This window comes from Anser anser (genome assembly GCF_964211835.1).
Source record: "Anser anser genome assembly, chromosome: 4".
Taxonomy (NCBI): domain Eukaryota; kingdom Metazoa; phylum Chordata; class Aves; order Anseriformes; family Anatidae; genus Anser; species Anser anser.
The window spans coordinates 63,047,639-63,065,650 of record NC_139724.1 but is presented as its reverse complement, the minus strand read 5'-3'; the positions used below and the strand labels follow the sequence as shown (position 1 = coordinate 63,065,650).

General features: G+C 44.8%; 1 protein-coding gene across 3 annotated transcripts in view; it reads left to right on the top strand.

The window, feature by feature from the left end:
• Positions 1–18,012, top strand: part of BST1 (bone marrow stromal cell antigen 1) — a 55,691-nt gene that overhangs the window by 32,494 nt on the left and 5,185 nt on the right. For 2 of the 3 annotated variants that reach the window (XM_083834747.1, XM_083834748.1), the window contains exons 9-13: positions 13,093–13,225; positions 13,778–13,913; positions 14,702–14,784; positions 16,528–16,604; positions 17,346–17,438. In XM_083834747.1, coding sequence (XP_083690873.1) covers positions 13,093–13,225; positions 13,778–13,913; positions 14,702–14,784; positions 16,528–16,604; positions 17,346–17,438 — 522 coding nt within the window. The remainder of the gene's footprint in view (positions 1–13,092; positions 13,226–13,777; positions 13,914–14,701; positions 14,785–16,527; positions 16,605–17,345; positions 17,439–18,012) is intronic. The other variant, XM_083834749.1, reaches the window with a different exon arrangement.

Sequence of the window (18,012 nt, the reverse complement as noted above, 5' to 3'; positions counted from 1 at the left end):
GAGGCAGCGCACAAGGTAAGGAGAGCCCTGGGCTCCCCGTGGGCACTGGGGATGCCGAACACCTTGGGACAGGTTACAGAGCAGCCAGGATGTCTCATTGTTTCTTGTGGCACCAGCCACCCTGTTTGTGCCCTCAGTAAGCCTCTGGTAGATGTTTCCACCACAGTGAGCCCAGTGACAGGACCATCCTGCTCTTGGGCTCCAGAAAGGCAATGTCACCTCTCATGTGTGTGACACTGAGCCGATGGAAACAAAGCTGTACATAACTTGCTTGGATTTGGTCTCCTCTTCGGTTCCGCTGTTCAGGGCTGGATGAAATAGCTGATTTTCAGCTTTAGAGGGGAATGGGCAGATGGAAAATCATGGCCTGAGCACGCAGAGATTTAAGTGCATGCTTTATGTTAAACACCTGAGTGGCTGCAGTGTAGGTGAAGCGGCTTCTCTTCTAAAATAAAATTTAAAAAGCTCCTGAAGTCTTTGCAAAGTCACATAAAGGTTTCTAAAAGTGCGTATTAACTTATTAAAGGATAGACTCAACATTTAAATGTGAAATTATTACATTTTCATTCACAAAACCATCTGAATCTGAAACACAAGAGAATCATTTGCTTATTTTTTTTTCAAGAAAACTCTTGAAATAATTGCAAACACATGACTGTAAGTTTTCTGAAAGATTGTTTTTTTCAAGGCATAGCATTTTGTGCTGTGCCTAATCCAACAATGCTTAATAGTTTCAATGACTTCAGTGACTTCTCTAGTTGTTTTTGTTTTCACTTTCTTAAAGAAACAATGTAAAATCTATCTGAGAGAGCACTGAAAATGGAAAAAAGTATGCTCATTTACATGCACCCAAAATGTTCAGGAGGTTCCTGCACAGAGAAGTAAAACCTAGGTGCTGCCTTTTCTGGGTACCTAACCTCATATTCCCCGTTTCTGATCCTACTGAGGTCGGTGTATGTTGTAATGCAACTGACTGCTTTCATCGCTGGCACTTCCTGATGATAAAGCCAGTGCCGTTAGGACACATCAGAGAGCCCTCTGTCTTTCATCCCGTGCTCTTTCATCACTGATGTAGGCCTTGGATCTTCCGTTGCGTGGGATCTTTGGTGCACTTAATCAAAGAAACGGAGTAGGAACATGGAACTGAAGAAGCTTAGGCACACTTGTAAGCTGTGTCCTATACTCAGGCAGGGTTTTTGTAGCCTTAGGCTACTTCTGCTACAGGAACCTCACTGCCATGGTTAGAAATCTGTTTTCCTTGTAAATCTGTCCATAGTCTGTTCGTGCCCTTTTAATCTAACACCAACATGCACATTCCTTTAAAAAGCTCTGCTTTTAGTAAACTCGTGTACATTTTTTCATGCTTTAACTTTTTTATACCAAAGCCATTGACATCTAAGTTACGTCTTTGACAATGTTCTCGGTTTTTTGAAAGTAGCAGTCTGTTCATTGGAGTGGTTAGCAAGTGTGGCTACTGCTATATTTTGGAATGCTGTGTTTTGAGACTGGAATAGCTGTCTGGTTTTGGAAAAAAAAAAGGGGGGGGGAGAGGGATTGTTGACACATTAATATGGGATTTCTGATTTCTAGGCATCACGGATGGGGGCCACGAGTCTGTAGTTACCACGTGGCTCTGCTTTTGTAACAGCGTGCTATAAATCATGTGGCAAGGCTGTGGACATGCCACCAAGCAATGACACCTGCACCGTTGGGGCAGCTTTAATCCTAGAGGTGCCTTTTGCATACCCCCTCACGTTGGTGGTGCTGTGGACACAGCACAGTCAGCTGGCTCCTTTCATGCTCTTATCTTTTCTGATTAGAAACAGGGCCTGGAGCCAACGTCAGTGAGGTTCCTGGAAGGACTGTTGCTGTCTGTGGTATGGGTTTATAAGCACCTCATATGCAATCAGATTTTATCCCATAGATTTGCATATTCTCCAAAACCATAAAAACGTTCAGGCGCTGTATTTATTGCAGTTGCTTGCTCAAGAGCCACTCCTAAGTACTTCATACAGCACCTCTTGGTGATAAGGCTGTGTAACTGCCTGTGTGCAGTAAAATCCTCGGTATTTCTGCTGCTGCTGTCCTGATGGTGCTCACCTAGCACGTGTTTCCTGGCAGAGAGGTGTACGCGGTGCTCAAAAGTCATTTATACGCATAGTTTCTTCAGCTATTCTTCCGGAGTACAACTGCTGTTGTGCTGAAGTTTGGGAGAAACATGCAGGGAATACTAAATGCTCCTCATTGTGCATGTGGTCCAATTCTAGGAAACAGTGCTGGGGGTACAGGGGCAGGCTTTAGGGGTTTCACTCCCTGCACACAGAGCTGCGCCTTTAGGTGTTCCCATTAAAGAGCAGTATTTCTCTTCAGCTTCCCTGAAAATACTGGCTGCTGCCAAAAGACAGAGCTAAAGCAATAGTTTGTCACAGCTTGCTAGTCTTGTTTTTTTTCAGCATTAACAACAGATGCAAACTGTTTCCACAGCTCTTGCAGAATTCCCATGCTCATCCGCCACGGCCACTGGCATGCATTGCAGTTTCGTCCCAGTAACAGCCAAAGGCAGTTCTGGCTGAGGGAAGGGTTTGACCTCAAGTTGCTTCGTGTCCTCTTTCCCAGGAAGACAGGCTCCCTCTTCTGGCTACCACTCACCATTCTCAAACTCCACTTTTCACGCAGTACACATTTAAATTGCCAGGGATGGTGAAATCAGAGTGGTTTTCCAGCAGCCAGTGCAGATCCCGTGCAGTGGTGCCGTGCTCCTTGCAGCCCGGCTCTCACAGCTGGGCAGAGCCGGGTCCCTCAGCAGAGCAGCTCTGGTCAGCATCGCGCTGAGCTCAGCAGGTGTTCTTGAGGAGCTTTGCACCTTTTTGCTTGCTGGGGGAGAACAGATTGCTACAGACAGAGCATAAAACTTTCTGCTGTGAAGCCCACCGGTTTGATTTGCCCCTTCTTTGAACTGGCAGGCTGAGTTCAGATACGATTAGCACTTTGTGACCTTGTGAAGGAGGGGGGAAGAAACCTTATCTGTAAGGAGACCGTGGTCTGGGAGACACAAACAATGCTGCTTCTTCAGTTTATAAGTGAACTCGTCTTACATCTGCAGTTCAAGAGATTTGTCATCCCCAGATAGCACTACCCCACCTTCAGGTCTGCCATCACTTACCCGTCTCTGATTCAATCAGGTTAAGCCAAGCCTGCAAGCACCTACTACTTCAAAATGGCTAGAGACAAGCCAGCGCATTTTTTGCCTGACCTCTGCCAGTGAGAGAGCAACGAGGACGTGGACCAGGAGCCGTGCAGGTAGCGTATGTGGCTGTGCAGACCCAGGCATCTCCGCACGTCTGGCACTGCAGTGCAAAGCCCCGTGATGAAGATGCAGATGGAAGGTTTCGTGAAACGTTGTGTGGACATACAGCATAGACACCCCCCTTCAATACAATTGGGAAAATAATGTTGTTTCTAAACTTGGCCACAAATTCCCCTTACAACAAGTTTTAACGGTGTGCAGTCCAATTAAATTTAGTAAAAGTTGGTGCACGCTCAGGAGAGCTTTGTCTTCTGACTGCATGATCATGGATGCATTGTTCCTTTCCATTCCTTTGCAGGCTGTGGAGATGGTGATACATTTTGTCAAAAAAAAAACCATGGCACCATGATTTTGTGTTAGATACTATCACGCTTGCACCATCATTTCTTCTAGAGAGGAATTCTTTTTTGTATGCTTACTTTTGTGTTATGCCTTCACGCTTTGCTAGGCATTTTTAATTTAATTTCCTTGCGTTTGTTTGCTGACTGTTAACACTTTCATGTCAAGCACGGCACTTCACAACGGCTATGCTTTGATTCAATGTCACAAATATTCTTCGCTTTATTTTATGTAACCATGACATTATATTCAGACTTACCTGAGGTTTGGGTTTTCGTAAAGAAGACGTGCCTTATGTTAAGGGGTACCCTCCTATTCTTCGACTCCTTTGATGATGCTTTTAGGCTTTCAAGAGGTCAGCAAGGTAAATAGGAACAGAAGCAGATTGTCTCATAGATTGTCTCATCTGTAGCAGCAGTGGTGTTGGTATCTGTTGGTACTTCTGCTTTGTCTCTCAGTGTTAAGGTGGCCAACATTAACATGATAAGTAAGAACATTTCTTACAGTGCTTTGGTGTATGCTTTTAGTATTTCCCTTCCTATTTCATGTGCAAATGTGTTGCCTTCAATGCCTGTTCTCTGTTAGCCGTTGTTGTAGTTCTGTTTTCCATTTCTTCTAGCCCTCAGTACTTATAACAAGCTCTGTTACAATTGTTTTTCCCTAACTTGTATAGGAGTGACTTCAGCCCTTTCTGGGGAACCGAGATAAGATCATTACAAAGGTTAACAACTGTTTGAGCCCTGGTCAGAGGTACGCTTCCACATGGCCTCCTGAGCTTGTCTGGGGAACTGGGGTATATCATGCAGGAGGCACAAATGGGTATTTAAGACTTAAAGGCAGGGTTACTGGTTCCCTTGTTGATCCTGTAGATGTGTCCTCCTGCTGTTTCAGGCAAGTTTCCCTGACTATTCTGCGCTACAAATTAGGGCTCCATTTGGGTTTCCTTGTCATCTTTTTAGTGTCTTTTCTCCAGGGCCACCATCAACGTACTTGTAAGGCACAGCAGTGCTGTTGAGATCTGAGTTCAGCTGTTGCTTTGGCAGCCGTGTTTCCTCATCTGGCTGTTGTCAATACCTAACTCTAGTTACATTATTCGCTGTAATGACTATATATCTCTCATATACCCGAACTTCTTACGTTTACTTAACAGTGGTGAGATATTTAATGGCTCTTAATGCAAGAGTCAGTGGTATTTCAAATAATTTTTCACGTTTGTGTTAGCCTTTGGTTTTCCCTACCGATACCAAAGAGGCTATCATTTCTAGCCGTGTACAAATGAATCAGTGTTTGTTGATGAACCACTGTTCACCTTTGCTTTCTTCTGCAGCTTTATGTAGCTATTCAGTGAGTCAGCTGCCTGCTCCTTCCCTCCTCCCTTCTTTGTCGATTTTACAGAGTTGGCTGTGCAGAGCAATGCCTGGTGGCTCTCTGAATCTGGCAACACACTGGGATTGAAATTACCGTGTGTTTGGCTGAGCCGATGTAAGACCTTGCTGTTGATGAAAGGGAAAACCTTGTTCCCTCCCAGCACTCTGTGCTTGGGCTCTCTACGCCTGTAGAGCTGCCAGTGGGAAGAGCCAAGCTCGGGGGTGGCTTCCTGATGGCACAGTTCAGCTGTCACTGCCGAGGTGTGGTCCAGAGCTGTCGAACATCTCAGAGCACCGTGGGGAAATACCCATTTGTTTATCTGTGGAGATAAGAGGATTAGATCCTTTTCCTTTCTGGGGTCAAGTGGAGAGCTTCCTCAAGTGTCTAAGAGTAAAAAGAGATGCTAGCTGTGCAGTCTGTCTTCCCGGGGGATGACGCCAAAGTAAGATATTACCAAGGAGCTTCCTCACTGTTCTGATAAGTCTGGTTTGTGCCCTTGTCCTTGTCCTGCTGACGCGTGCCACCCTTCAGGCAGGGAATTCTCCTGACTTACGGCATTTATGCCACATCCCAGCAGTTTTAGGGACCCCAATGTACTGCAAATTCGCATTACAGGAAACAATTCTGCAGCTGCGTTAAACCACTGAGCGTTTCGGTGCTGTCACTTACTTCTATTTAGATCCTCATAGAAGTGTTTTTTCCAAGATTAATATTAAAGCAATACTAAAAATGTGCTTTCTAATCAAGGGGTAAGCTGCCAGCTTACATTTGTTGACTCTGTATCTGCTGATGGCGTGGTCCTCACTTGGGAACTTAAACGGTGGAGTAACTGCAGCCCTCTGACAAAATGCAGCCCAGGTGAGACTTCTGCTGTTCTAGAGACTGCATCCAGGTTACTGAGCATCGCTGAAAACACCACCTGCTTAAATAGTGTGGTTTTTCACCTGGGAAGGCTGAAATCTGACTGGTAAAAAATATATGTATGTATGTAGATGAACTTTTAATTGGTTATAGCTGCCACCTCTTGACTCAGCACCCTTAGGAAGGGTGGCGAGGCGTTGTGTCGTCCAGGAGCACCAGTTCCCACCACACATAAAATAACGCGGGAGCTACAAACCAAAGCCACACGTTCAGCTGCCCTTGCAGCCTTCTTTTTCCTGCCAGAAGGAAGGGCTGGGGTGACAAGGAGCCCTCGTTTGTTCCCAGTCAGTCCGTGTCCAGGAACGGACCCAGCCCTGAGGTACGCCCAGGAGAAATCTCGGCTCGCACTTCTTCTTCCAGAGCTCTAGGCTCCCCACCTTTGCCGTGGGGACTTCAGTTGCTCTGCCTCGAGGCAGCCTTTCCAGATGTCATCTTCCTGAGGCAAGGTTTTGGATGCCTGCCTCTGTCCCCAGGCAGTTTCTGCAGTGCTTTCTTTACCTGCTTTAGGGCTGTTTAATTAACAGAGAGCAATACTTACAAAATCAAGCTGCCAAAAAAAAAAAAAACACAACCACCACCGTATGTCATTGTCATATTAAAAAAAGCAATTACCACGAACACTGAGGTGACAGACAATTATAATTAAGCTAAGTGGGTAGTGGGATGCTAGTGGTCATTGAAGGCTTTGAGGCTGGCAGCTCTTCCATGATTTTTTTCCTTCATTCTTTCCCCGGTAACTTTTTCCCTTGGTGTTACCCCAGTGCTAGAAGCAGCAGGTGGTAGCCTCCTCACATCCCCAGCTCTGACAGTGCACGGGCTGACCTCTCGCAATTCCCACTTGCCTAATTTTTAGCTCCAGGATATCCACTGGGAGGCTTTAGATGCTCGAACAGCTGTAACGAGTCTGATCCGATGTACGCACGTGCCCATTTTCTGGCTCCGGGATCTGCAGACGTGCCCAGCTGGAGCTGACCCCAGCTGCTGCTGCAGAGAGTGCATCGGGGTCTCGCGATGGGTGGCAGTGTGCACCCTGCCCAAGCTCCTCGGCTGCAGGAGGCTGCAGGAGAGTCCAACCACAGCCGCCTGGGCTGGCATTTGCAGCGGCTCCAAAAAAGTGGGGCACGGTGAGGCTGGAAGAAGGGAAGGGGCAGCCCTAAAATATTTAGGGGAAAAAAAAAAAAAAAGAAGAAGCAAAAGGATTTGGGGTTACAGAGGGCTTCCCCTCATCACAGGTGTGTTTTGCATGATTTCTGGCCACGTAGACATAGCTACTCACAAGCTCACATGAAAAAATAAACTGAGTATGAACGTATAAATTGCACGCTGCCTCCAGCTGCTGCAAGTCACCTAAAAGAGGCAGGGAAACAGATAAGTAGGCAAAGTCTGATGCAGAAATACTGCCGCCCCATTTAGCTCCATAGGCGTTCAGTCTCCTTCTGAAACACCCAGGTTTCTGCCTTTCACAGGTGAAGATGGTGCCTTACACCTGGAGCACGGTGTGAACTGTTCTGATGCACTTCAGGAGCTTCGCAACCACACAACTTCTCACTGACTTGTTAAAGAGCCACGTTTCTAAGCACTCAGGCGCATACCTGCATTATTATTTTAGCTGGCAGTGGTAGCAGGTGAGGAGGGCTCTGGGGTAAGTGCACGCACAAGGCAGCGCGGAGCCAGAGGCGAGACCCAGCTTGACGTGCCAGAGCCTCCCAGACCTGCTTTGCAAATTGCAGCCACCGATTGCCTGGCCTGTGAGGCTTCACCCCTGCGAAGACCAATTATAGAAAGGACCTCTGGGGCCTGTTTCCAGCTCTACCTTCAGAGCCTCACCACAGAGACCACGATTAAAATCTCAGTTTATGGCCTGAAGATGATGTTCTGTGTTAGAACGGAAACTCAGGAGCTTGGGAAGCCACCTCTGACCACATGGGTGACCTTGTCTCACCAGGGAAGCTCCTCATGCCTCGCAGGAGATTTGGAGAATATGGGCAGAGCTGGCTGAGTTCTCCAGAGCAACACCTGGGAATCATTTTCACTTGTAAGCTAATGTGGGGCCCATACTTTAAGCACCTCTCTCAGATTTTTGAGAGAAAAACTAGAGGCAACACAGCTCAAGGAAACACTGCCCTTCATGTAGCATCCAGTGCTGAACTGAAAACGAGGTGTTGTTCATGCTGTAACTGAAGTCACCGGGGATGAAACTCATCCCTGTTATTACACCAATTAAACCAATTTCAATTGCAGATGAATTTGCTCTGTCACGTCCAGTTAAAAAATAAAACACAATTGCACAGTAAAGAAAATAAAAGTTCTATATTAATTGAGACTTCTCGATGCCGTCCTATTCCTTTAAGTGCAAGAGCGCTCTCAAGGTTAGCCAGACCGATGTACTTACACGCAGGAGACAGTGATGCAGAGGCTGTCCAGTTTTATAATACACGCATTAAAGTTTGGCTGCTGGGACAGCTGCTAATGGAAATATTCTTGGCCCCAGCTTCCTTTCGATAAATTAATACGGTGTTCGTAAAAAAGTAAATGGATAGAAATACTCAAATTCAGTGGAAGAAAATGCAGCTTCTACCCAAATACAAAGACAAATGCAGGATATGCTTTGCCATATACATAGCATTAGGATTTTAGAAGGAAATGGAGCTTTAATGGCGTTGTGCATTGGTATCTCAGCTCTCGTTTCTTGCTGTACTCAGTACAGGATGCAGACCCTCTCTCTGCAAAAGGTCCCAAGGCCCAGTTCTGCAGACCCTGCTTTCCAGAGAAAGGGCTACAGGGTCAGTTCCTGAGCTTACAGCAGGTTTCAGTGTTCCCTGTTAATTATTATTTCACACTTAACAGCATTTCCCAAACTGTGTTCATTTTAAAAATCTTGGGAAAAAATGCACATAAAATTATATTTATTTTATCAGTTACTGAACTTAGCTTAATTTTTTTTGGGTTCTGTAACACAATAAAAGCCTTAAAAATTTCAGTATAAACAAAGTTAGCCTGGAGGGAAGAAATTCATTACGCAAACATAAATACATAAAGATGCGATATTTGCTTGACGCCGAATTACTATGCAATCCAAAACACAGAAAAACCTCCCAAAACAGAAAAAGCGCGTGGGTCCTGCAGCAGGGTGGTACATGAGCACGTTCCCCACGGGCTCCTGGTGCTCGCTCTCACCCTTCCTTTCTTCTTTAGCAAACGGAAAAGGAAATGAATCTGTTCTGTGAGAGAGCTTCCCAGCGAGGATATCACTGACGTGACGGTCTTAGATGTGCTGGATCGGGACTTCCCTGATGAAAACGTTTCTAAGAAAATTCCTAAGCAGCTTTAAGTATCAGAGCCGTCACTTTCTGAGGTTTTTTTTTATATGCTCCTCCTGAAAGTGCAAGTCAGGTAGCTGTCAGCTAGTTACACGGGTGTTCCCCACAACACCGGGCATCACAGAAGCATCTCAACATCTTTCGCTGTTCCAAGCCTGAAAACTTGCCCGCCTCGTTTCTCACCTAGCTCCGTACACTGAGAAGTCCTGCTCCTCGCCCCAGGCCTTGCCTGGTTCCTCTGGGATGCTCTGAGAGGGAAGCGGAGGCTGCGGGCACCGGGCAGGTAAAGCTCTGCACGTTGGGAAAGCCAACAGTGCTTGTCCAGCTGGCTCCTTGAGAGCACCCCTCGGTGGCTCAGAGCAGCCCTCAGAGGACTGTCTGTTACTCGGGCATTTTTTTGGCAAGGAAGATGTGTTCGTTTCAACCAGAAGGTGTTCCTGCTAGAATTTTTAGCCTACCAAGTGCCAGCGAACTTCTCATATAGTTTTCAGGAGGACTTGAGCTTCAGCACGTCTCTACCCTTACCTTTGCTGGATGAGAGTTAAGTACCGTACTCCAGGCAAATATTTTCTTTCTTTTATTTCTCTTGTCTTTATCAGCAGTGAGGCTGGAAGGAATTCCATCTCTTCCTGGAGCTGGGATTAACAAACCATAAAGCCCTCTCAGTGCCTGTTGCGTATCAGCCAAAACCAAAACTCTTTGTGGCTGGTAGGCTCTTGAGACGTGAGGCGAAACCTGTGTTTTGTATCAGAGAAATAGCCTTCCAGAAGCAAACCAATGAATTATTTTTATTCAGATGTAAAAATATACACGTCGATGTGCAAGGGTAGTGAGAATGAAATACTCTTTAGCTTTGGCAGTTTTTTGTTTTTTTTTTTTTTTTACTTGGAAGTTCTATGGTGTGACTTGCAAAACAATGCTGAAATCGCCGAGTTTGTATAAAAGTCCATTTCATGCCTTGCCATTCATTACCAGCCGCAGAAGAGCTTCCCTCACTTGGAGGCTAAGCCCTGCCGCTTCTGTGACGTTACACGCAGCTTCGCTCAGCGCTGCCAGGTTTGTTGTTGACGGCGTTCTCCCAGACGTCGGGGGTAGCCACGCACAGCACCGAGTGCTGAGCTCGGTGTGCGGCAGTGCTGGGAAAGCCCGCTTCGGGCTCGTGACTCAGCAAGCTGTCTGGGCTGGATCGTGCGTCACCTCGATGGTTATGGCTTCGTGCTCCTCGTGGTCATCGCTAGAGCCAGGAGCAGAAACGCTTTGTAAGGTATCTGTCATTTGCCTCTCTGCCTTTGGGATAAAACCCAGGGTTCCTTGTGGTTCCTTGGGAAATATATTGTCTACTGAACCCCAGCTTGCAAAACCTTGCCGTATGAAAGAATAAATGGCCAGGTGGCCAGCTGTGGCTCTTGGCACTGCTTTATCTGTCAGATTTCAGGAGTAACTTAAAAAAAAATAAACAGAGTCCTGCCAGGAGGACAAAAGACCTGCCAGATTAGAAACCGCGAGCCATGTACGTGTCTGAGCTGTCGCAGTGCTTACTGCCAAGCCCTACAAGTTCTCTTTATGATACCGTTGACTACAGTGCAAAGGGGCAGCTGCCTGCTCCGTGCTGTCGCCCCTCGTGAGCCCCCTGCTCTGGGCTGACGCAGCTCCCTGGGTTTAGAGATGCTGGTTTCCTTGCTCAGCAAAACACATGGACACTCCCTGACGTGACAGTGCGACAGCAAAGCAGTCAACACACTGTGGAGGGAAAACTGTGGAGCAAATGGGCAGCTAGCTTTAACGTAAGAGGTGTTGTAAAGGCTTTAGGGCAGCCGGCTGTGAAACCAGAATGGCGGTAGCCATGTGGGAAGGACGGGGAGCACGTCGTGGGACACAGGCTACTGCTGCCATCAAACCAGCACCGAGTGAGAAGCCATATTAATTAGTTTGAACCAAACAATATCACACATGATGCTAATGTAATAAGTAAAGGCAGAAGGGGAGGAAGGCCGGGACACCTTGCTGTGGATCCTTGTGGATCCTTTGTGGTCCTTGCCGGGGTGGTACTGGCCCAGGCCCCTGCTGCATGTTGAGGAGAGGCATTACCACTGCGAGGTGGTGCTGTCAGGTGCTGTAGCTCTTCTTTACACATCCAAACAGCCTCTGACTTTCCCTGTGCATGATGTTTCTTCTCCATAATGTTTAGGAGTGGAAGGAAGAGCATTGACATGCAGACACATCTCAGCACAGCAAAGAAATGGCTGGGAGCTGAGAAAGGGTTTTGGGTCCCACAGGCTAGGCTCAGCTGCCTGTTTCCCTTCACCCCTCCGATGCTCAAACAGGCACTCAGTGGCAATCAGGATCAAGTTGAGCTGTGGGAATGAGTTCACACAACTGTAGTGACGATTAACTTGTAAAATGCTCTGAAATCCTCAGTGAACTGCCACCGAACTGTTCTCTTAATCCCTTCAGGACTATTTATAAGACTAACCAAGTTCCACATCCTACCTGTTACCTGAATGCCAGCAGGTAATGAAGCCCGCAGCTGTGTGCCACATGCTAACTGATCCCTGCTATTTTTACAAGACATCAGTGTCTTCACAAAAGACAAAGGCCATTGTTCAGACACCTTTCAGTGGGAACACCCTGGGAGGTGATTACAAATAGTGAAGGAAGAGGGGATGAGTCTCCGGTAGCCAGAATAGCTCCATTCAGGCGTGCTGACAGCAGGATGATGCAGTCAACTTCTGGAATTCACATAAAGAATAGGGAAGAGAGCTGCAGAATGGCTGGGTGGCTGTCACTCCCAGGGGCAGGCTTTCAAAACGGGCCTGAAATTGCAGCAGCACAACCTGTACCTATGGGGACAGCCTGGAAAACACATAGTAGGCAAACAATAATTAGGAATTACCTAAAAATCTTAATGGAAAGTTTTCATCCGTTCCTACAAGCACAAGAAAGCAGATGTCCTGAGCAGTCCCATGCCTTAGATGCTGCAGCTTCAGGGAGCGTGCCTCTACTTCAGTGCAGAGAGGTGATTTCTTGTCAGCAGTGTGCAGCCAGTTTCCTCTCAGTGTTACAAAAAGGAGCTCTGTTTCCATCAGCAGAGACGTGCTTTATTTCCCGGGCTGGTGAAGCAACGTGCTGAGAAGTTAATGTAGACCGAGGTGCTGTGGTTGTGTCCTGGCATGCACTCGTTCTTCCCATGTAAATTCAGGGGGATTCCTGACTCACACCAGGGAGAACAGAAAGGGCAGAGCTGGTAACAGGGTGGAGGATCACGAAGAGACTGAAAAAAATTCACTGGAGGACTGAGCACCTGATTCAGATCTCACCTATACGTGTGCAAATCACCAGTGGCTCCAGCAGAGACCACAGCTGCAAGCTAGCCCTTAACTGAAAATATCAGGTCCAAAATATCCAGACCTCTGCTTACGTTTTAGATAAAACTGTAGATACTGTTCTGGTAGGGTCAAACACTCAGCAGGGAGGCTCATAGGCACATTTTGCTATATTCTGCCACATTTATTTCTCATGATTTAGTATGAATAATCAAGAAATTTGATCTCCTAGTTGTTAGCACCACTCTTCTAAGGGACAAATACATAGAGGGCATTCAGGTATTGCAGTAATCAGTAATACAAAATGCAGGGGAGAGATGTTTTAGAACTGCTCATTCCTCGGTTTATGCTCAATTCACTGAAGATACTCTACTTTTTAATGCATAATATATATGTTGATGCCTGAGCGCGATCAGAACTCTTTTAAAATCTATCCATAGTGTTTAAATGCAACAGATCCTTTCACGATCATAAATACTCATAAATACTAATTAACTATGTTTTTATATTTCAGCAGAGATACGGATTGCCTAAAAATATGGGAATCGTTTAAATATGCATTCATTTACAAGAATCCCTGTAATACTACCGCAGAAGATTATCAGCCTTTAATGGAGTTGGCAGGTCATCCCATGCCCTGCAACAAGGTAATGACGTGACGCTGGGTGGGCTACACAACAGGGAACAACAAATCTCTACAGTGCTCTGAGCAATGGATCTTTTCCGTAGGAACTGGGGGTGCTTGTAGATTGACAAGACTGATATTTTTGCCAGGGTCATCCCAATTAAGCTACAGAGCTTAATCCCTGTTCCCTGGGCATGCAGATCTCTGTAAGGAGTACAAAACCCTGCTGGTATAGAGACGCTGATTCCAAAAAGCTGATCTTCCACCTGTAGTTCAGAAGCACACAACAAATTGCATATATATGCTATGTGAACTACTCAGAACTTTTCTTTCAAAATACTTTCCAGGTTGAGCGCATCCATTTCCATGAAAAGTACCCACCCCCAAAAAAATTTGGAAATGGGAGCAAGGACTGCAGAAATAAGAACTGATCCACTAATGGGAACATGCAGCATTTCAGTAAAAAACTAAAACTCCTTCACTAGCATGAAAACTTACAGGTTTTCTCCAGGAAAATGTCCTGACCAGTTCTAGTATAATTATCAGTTATTGCTCATTGTACCTTATTTCACAGTCACTGTTTTGGAGCAAGACAAATGACCTCGCTCATCGTTACACAAAATCCAGCCACAGTTTCCTAACCTTGGAGGACTCCTTGCTGGGTTATATATTTGATGGTGTTTCGTGGTGTGGAGACCCTTCGGCCCCAGGTAACAAGCCCTATTTTTTGCAAACCAAATGCGAGTACTAGAATTCTAGATTATTCTTTTCTCTTGTATATGACCTAGACACAGTCCCTTCTCACATGTTCTTTTTTTCACAATTTATTTTAAAACCTTAACTATTTTTACCACCCCATGTTATGGAAAACTGAAAATAATACTTAGTTCAGAGGTTAACTTAAAAAAAAAAACCACAACTTTTGGGCTACTGCTAAGACACCAAATTGCTTCTCGGACTAATGGTTACATCTAGCCCTCTATATCATTTGGTAGGTTCCTGTAAATTCAATAGGACAAACTGCAAAATAAGAATTCCCATTCAAAGGGGTCCTGGCCATAGGCCAGTCACAGTGATGGGGCAGTATGGAGGGACCCTGGGTTTCTGCTGCCCACACAATTCCTGGTTTGGTGCTTAAGGCTAGCAAGTTCTAAACTGGGCTGGAATTACAGGAAAAGTTGGGCAAATTAAAATTTTTCAACACGGTCAGAAAGTATTTGCCAAGAGCCAACCTGTTTCTCATCTTTAGAAATCCATCTTTTCCGTACTCAGTTTTCTGAGAACTATTTGCATACCAGGCCTCCAGCTGTCTCACTGAGACATGTGTGACTAAAGAGGAAGACCTTCGAACACATGCAAATTTTCTTCCCTTCTAGAGCCATTTCCTCATGTAGCCATCTTGCTTTGACAGGGGGCAAATCTTTCAAAGCGGTATTAATGTTGTAACAATACTCACTCTAGTCTTAGCTATTCTATAAATAAATGTACTTCTTCTCAGGAATCAACTACGAATCTTGTCCAAAACGGAGTGAATGTGAGAGCAACCCCGTCTCTGTATTCTGGAAAACGGCTTCCAAGAGGGTAAGATTTAGAATAAACCTCCCCTAGCCTGAGATGTTGAAAGGCACTAACTTGCTGGCGCTGTCAAAAATTTGAGTTTGCAGATTGGACTTAAAAAGTGGAATACTAGAAGTTCAAAGGGACTGTAGCATTAGGTGCCAGAAAGTGTAGGTTTGGAAATCTGTATATTTTATATATTTTATATAAGTTGAACCGGCGTTGTCATCAGAGTTTGGGCATTCTTATTGTGGACAGAGGCTATACACCAGTGTCGAGAACAATACGTGTCAGACAGCTGGAGCTTTACAAATAAGACTTACAGTAATAATAACCCCCTCAATTAAATCACAGGGCCCAAACTGCTAAAATACAGTATCTTAGAGCTTGTTAGTGTTGAGAGCAGCTCTCAGATTGGCACAGAAGTTTGCCAAGTGGCCAAAAGTGCCCTTGCAACTTCCCAGCATAAGCCTGAAGAGGACATCTTCCCACAGTGTTACCGTCCAACATTCCTATGCTGTGTCCATCCATATGCACGTACCAACTCTGATCACATGCATGAGACCTTGCTAATCCGAGTTAAGCAGTTTGCCTGGCTTTGTTGAATCAGCACTTTTACAGAATGCTCATTTCACACCTGCCAGAAAAAGAACACTCTCCTGGATCAGTTTAATTTTACATGTCTCAGAAGATTTTAGCCTTGATATGACTATTAATAGATGATTTCCAGGTGCAGAACAAGCTCAATGTATTGTTCAGCTCTTGTGTATGTAAGAAAAAGTCTACTCACTGTAAAGTATTGTTTTATGGGTAAACTAGCGTACATAAGGTTTCCAAGCTCAAAACAGTTTTGATATACAGTTCCAGAGTCTGGGAGGGAAAAACCACCATACAGAGTCAGGCTTGCTCAACTATAAGCCTTCTAGTCCAAATAAATTTAAGGTCTACTGAAACTCATGCTTATTACATTGGAAAGTTACATATAATTAACCTCTCCTGTAACTCTTGAGAGCTGGGTTTGAGCCACATTGTTTATAAGTAAGAAGAATTGAAGGATTTGATAAGAACAGTCATTCTGTATTAAGCTTTTAAAAAATAATTTATTCTACTGATGGATTATGTATCTGGAGTACTGTGGGTTCTTTATGTTGTAACCTAATAGTCTTAAAGTATTTGGACACAAAGTTTTAAAGAATGAAAGAACAGCGATTAGATGATCCAGTAATTTAAAACTCAAACAAAACTTGATGATGAGCTTTACTAAAACCACTGGAGGGAAAAATCCCAAGCCGCAAAAGCACACAGAGTGTGAGTCACAAAGTAACAAGTACTGCATGCTTTGCATGTCCTTAAACTTGCGGTACCTCTGTTCTGGCTCGTCCTCACTGCTCGAGTTAAGGCAGCCTGAGGATTTCTGCGTGTTACTGAGGGAGCAAACAGCCCCGTCAGACAGCTGTAGCTGCCGGTGCTCCGGAAAGCTGCATCCTCCCTTAAAAACTGAAAATCGTGGCAGCAAAGTTGTTATACCATCCCATGCAAGCTCGGACTGCCAATTTATGGCTGGTTAATGCAGCTTTATGGCACTATTGCCATAGTGTTTAGAGGCTTGTGTTTGCATGGACATCTGTAAAAACCTTGGCCAGATCCTCTGCTTGTGTCAGTCCGTTCTGATGACATCGAAGAAGTTAGAGTAATCTCTACTAGCTAAGAGTCTTGATGTGGCACTGCCTGCAATGCCAGATTATAATACCCATTTGTTTCGTTTAGTTTGCAGAAGCAGCATGTGGTGTGGTTCAGGTGATGCTTAATGGATCGATAGAAGCTGGAGCTTTCAGAAGCAGCAGGTAGTTACTCGGCATCCACGTTTCTCTTGGGCATGCGTGTTGGTCAGCAGATCTTTGTCAGTGAGTCCCAGTCCCAGTGCAGATGGGATTTTGGTGAATTTATATAGGGATCTAACTGTTGGCTGTTGTAGAGCTTATTCACTTAATTCCTTCTATACAGTGTCTCCAACTGAAATCCTTCTGAGGGTATATGGGTAGGATCTCCAGAATGATATTACTGCACAAAGTAGCTTTATTACATTAATTACATTACATTTATTACATTAAAGTAGCTTTATTAATCTGGGTTTGTACACTCATAGGAGTGACACTTCTAGCTGCTTGTGGAGCTGACTGGGTTTTTCCTCTCTAGACTGTGCTTCCTCGTGTTACCTGGAAGAAGCGTAGTCTTGAGTAATACAGAAAGATGAATACTGTGCTAGTCAGGAGAACAGCCATGTTCATTTTCCTTGTGCCAAACCAAAACCATAGCCAATAAAACTAACAGGAGAAGAGGCACATAAGATGGAAAAACTTTAGCTTGTTTCCATCTGCAGACAGTTTCAGAAGATCTTGTGAAAGTGAAATAAAAATGGGGAGAAAATGGGGAAAACAAAGTAATTAAATAGTCTATGAAAATCTAGCAAAAAGTTAACATTCTTTCACTCGGGATGACAGCAACACTAAGTGGTAGTAGTTGGGGAACATACTCTGAACTTCTTACTTAGATAACTAAGAATGTTTCATGTCCCATTCTTACAGCATTTTTGGAAGTATTGAGGTCTTTAACTTAAATCCAAATAAAGTCTCTGAAATACAGATTTGGCTTATGCATGACATCGGTGGACCCCAAAGGTAAACCAGTCTAATACAAAATGATTAGGGGTGAATGTCTGTCTAACAGTGACACTGTCTTAAACCTGCTCAGAAAAGCTGCTCTGTATTCAGTCTCCTAGCTGCTTACTTTACAGGAAATAATAACATTTTTAGTGTTGTTTTCTTTAGTATTTTCATAGTTACAGCTGGTTGCTTACAGCTAAGATACAATTGTATTCTTTCTGATTTAAAAAAGTCCCATGACTTTAAAATTCCTTATTACTCCAAATCCACTGAGCTCTACAGATCATTGTTACGGGTGCAGCACTTAAGGCACAGAGCAGGTTAAGTTTGCAAGGATGAACATCTGGAAGATACCTTTTTTTTTTTTTCCGCATAGAAATAGTATAACTATGCTGATCAGGTGACCAGAGCCATTTTGACAAAGTAATTTCAAACACTGGAACAGGTTGCCCAGAGAGGTTGCGGAGTCTCTATCTGTGGACATACTCAAAACCCAACTGGGTCCTGGGCAACTTGTTGTAGCTGACTTGTTCTAGATGATCTCAAGTCATCCCTTCCAACCTAAATGATTCTGTGATTGTCATTTTTC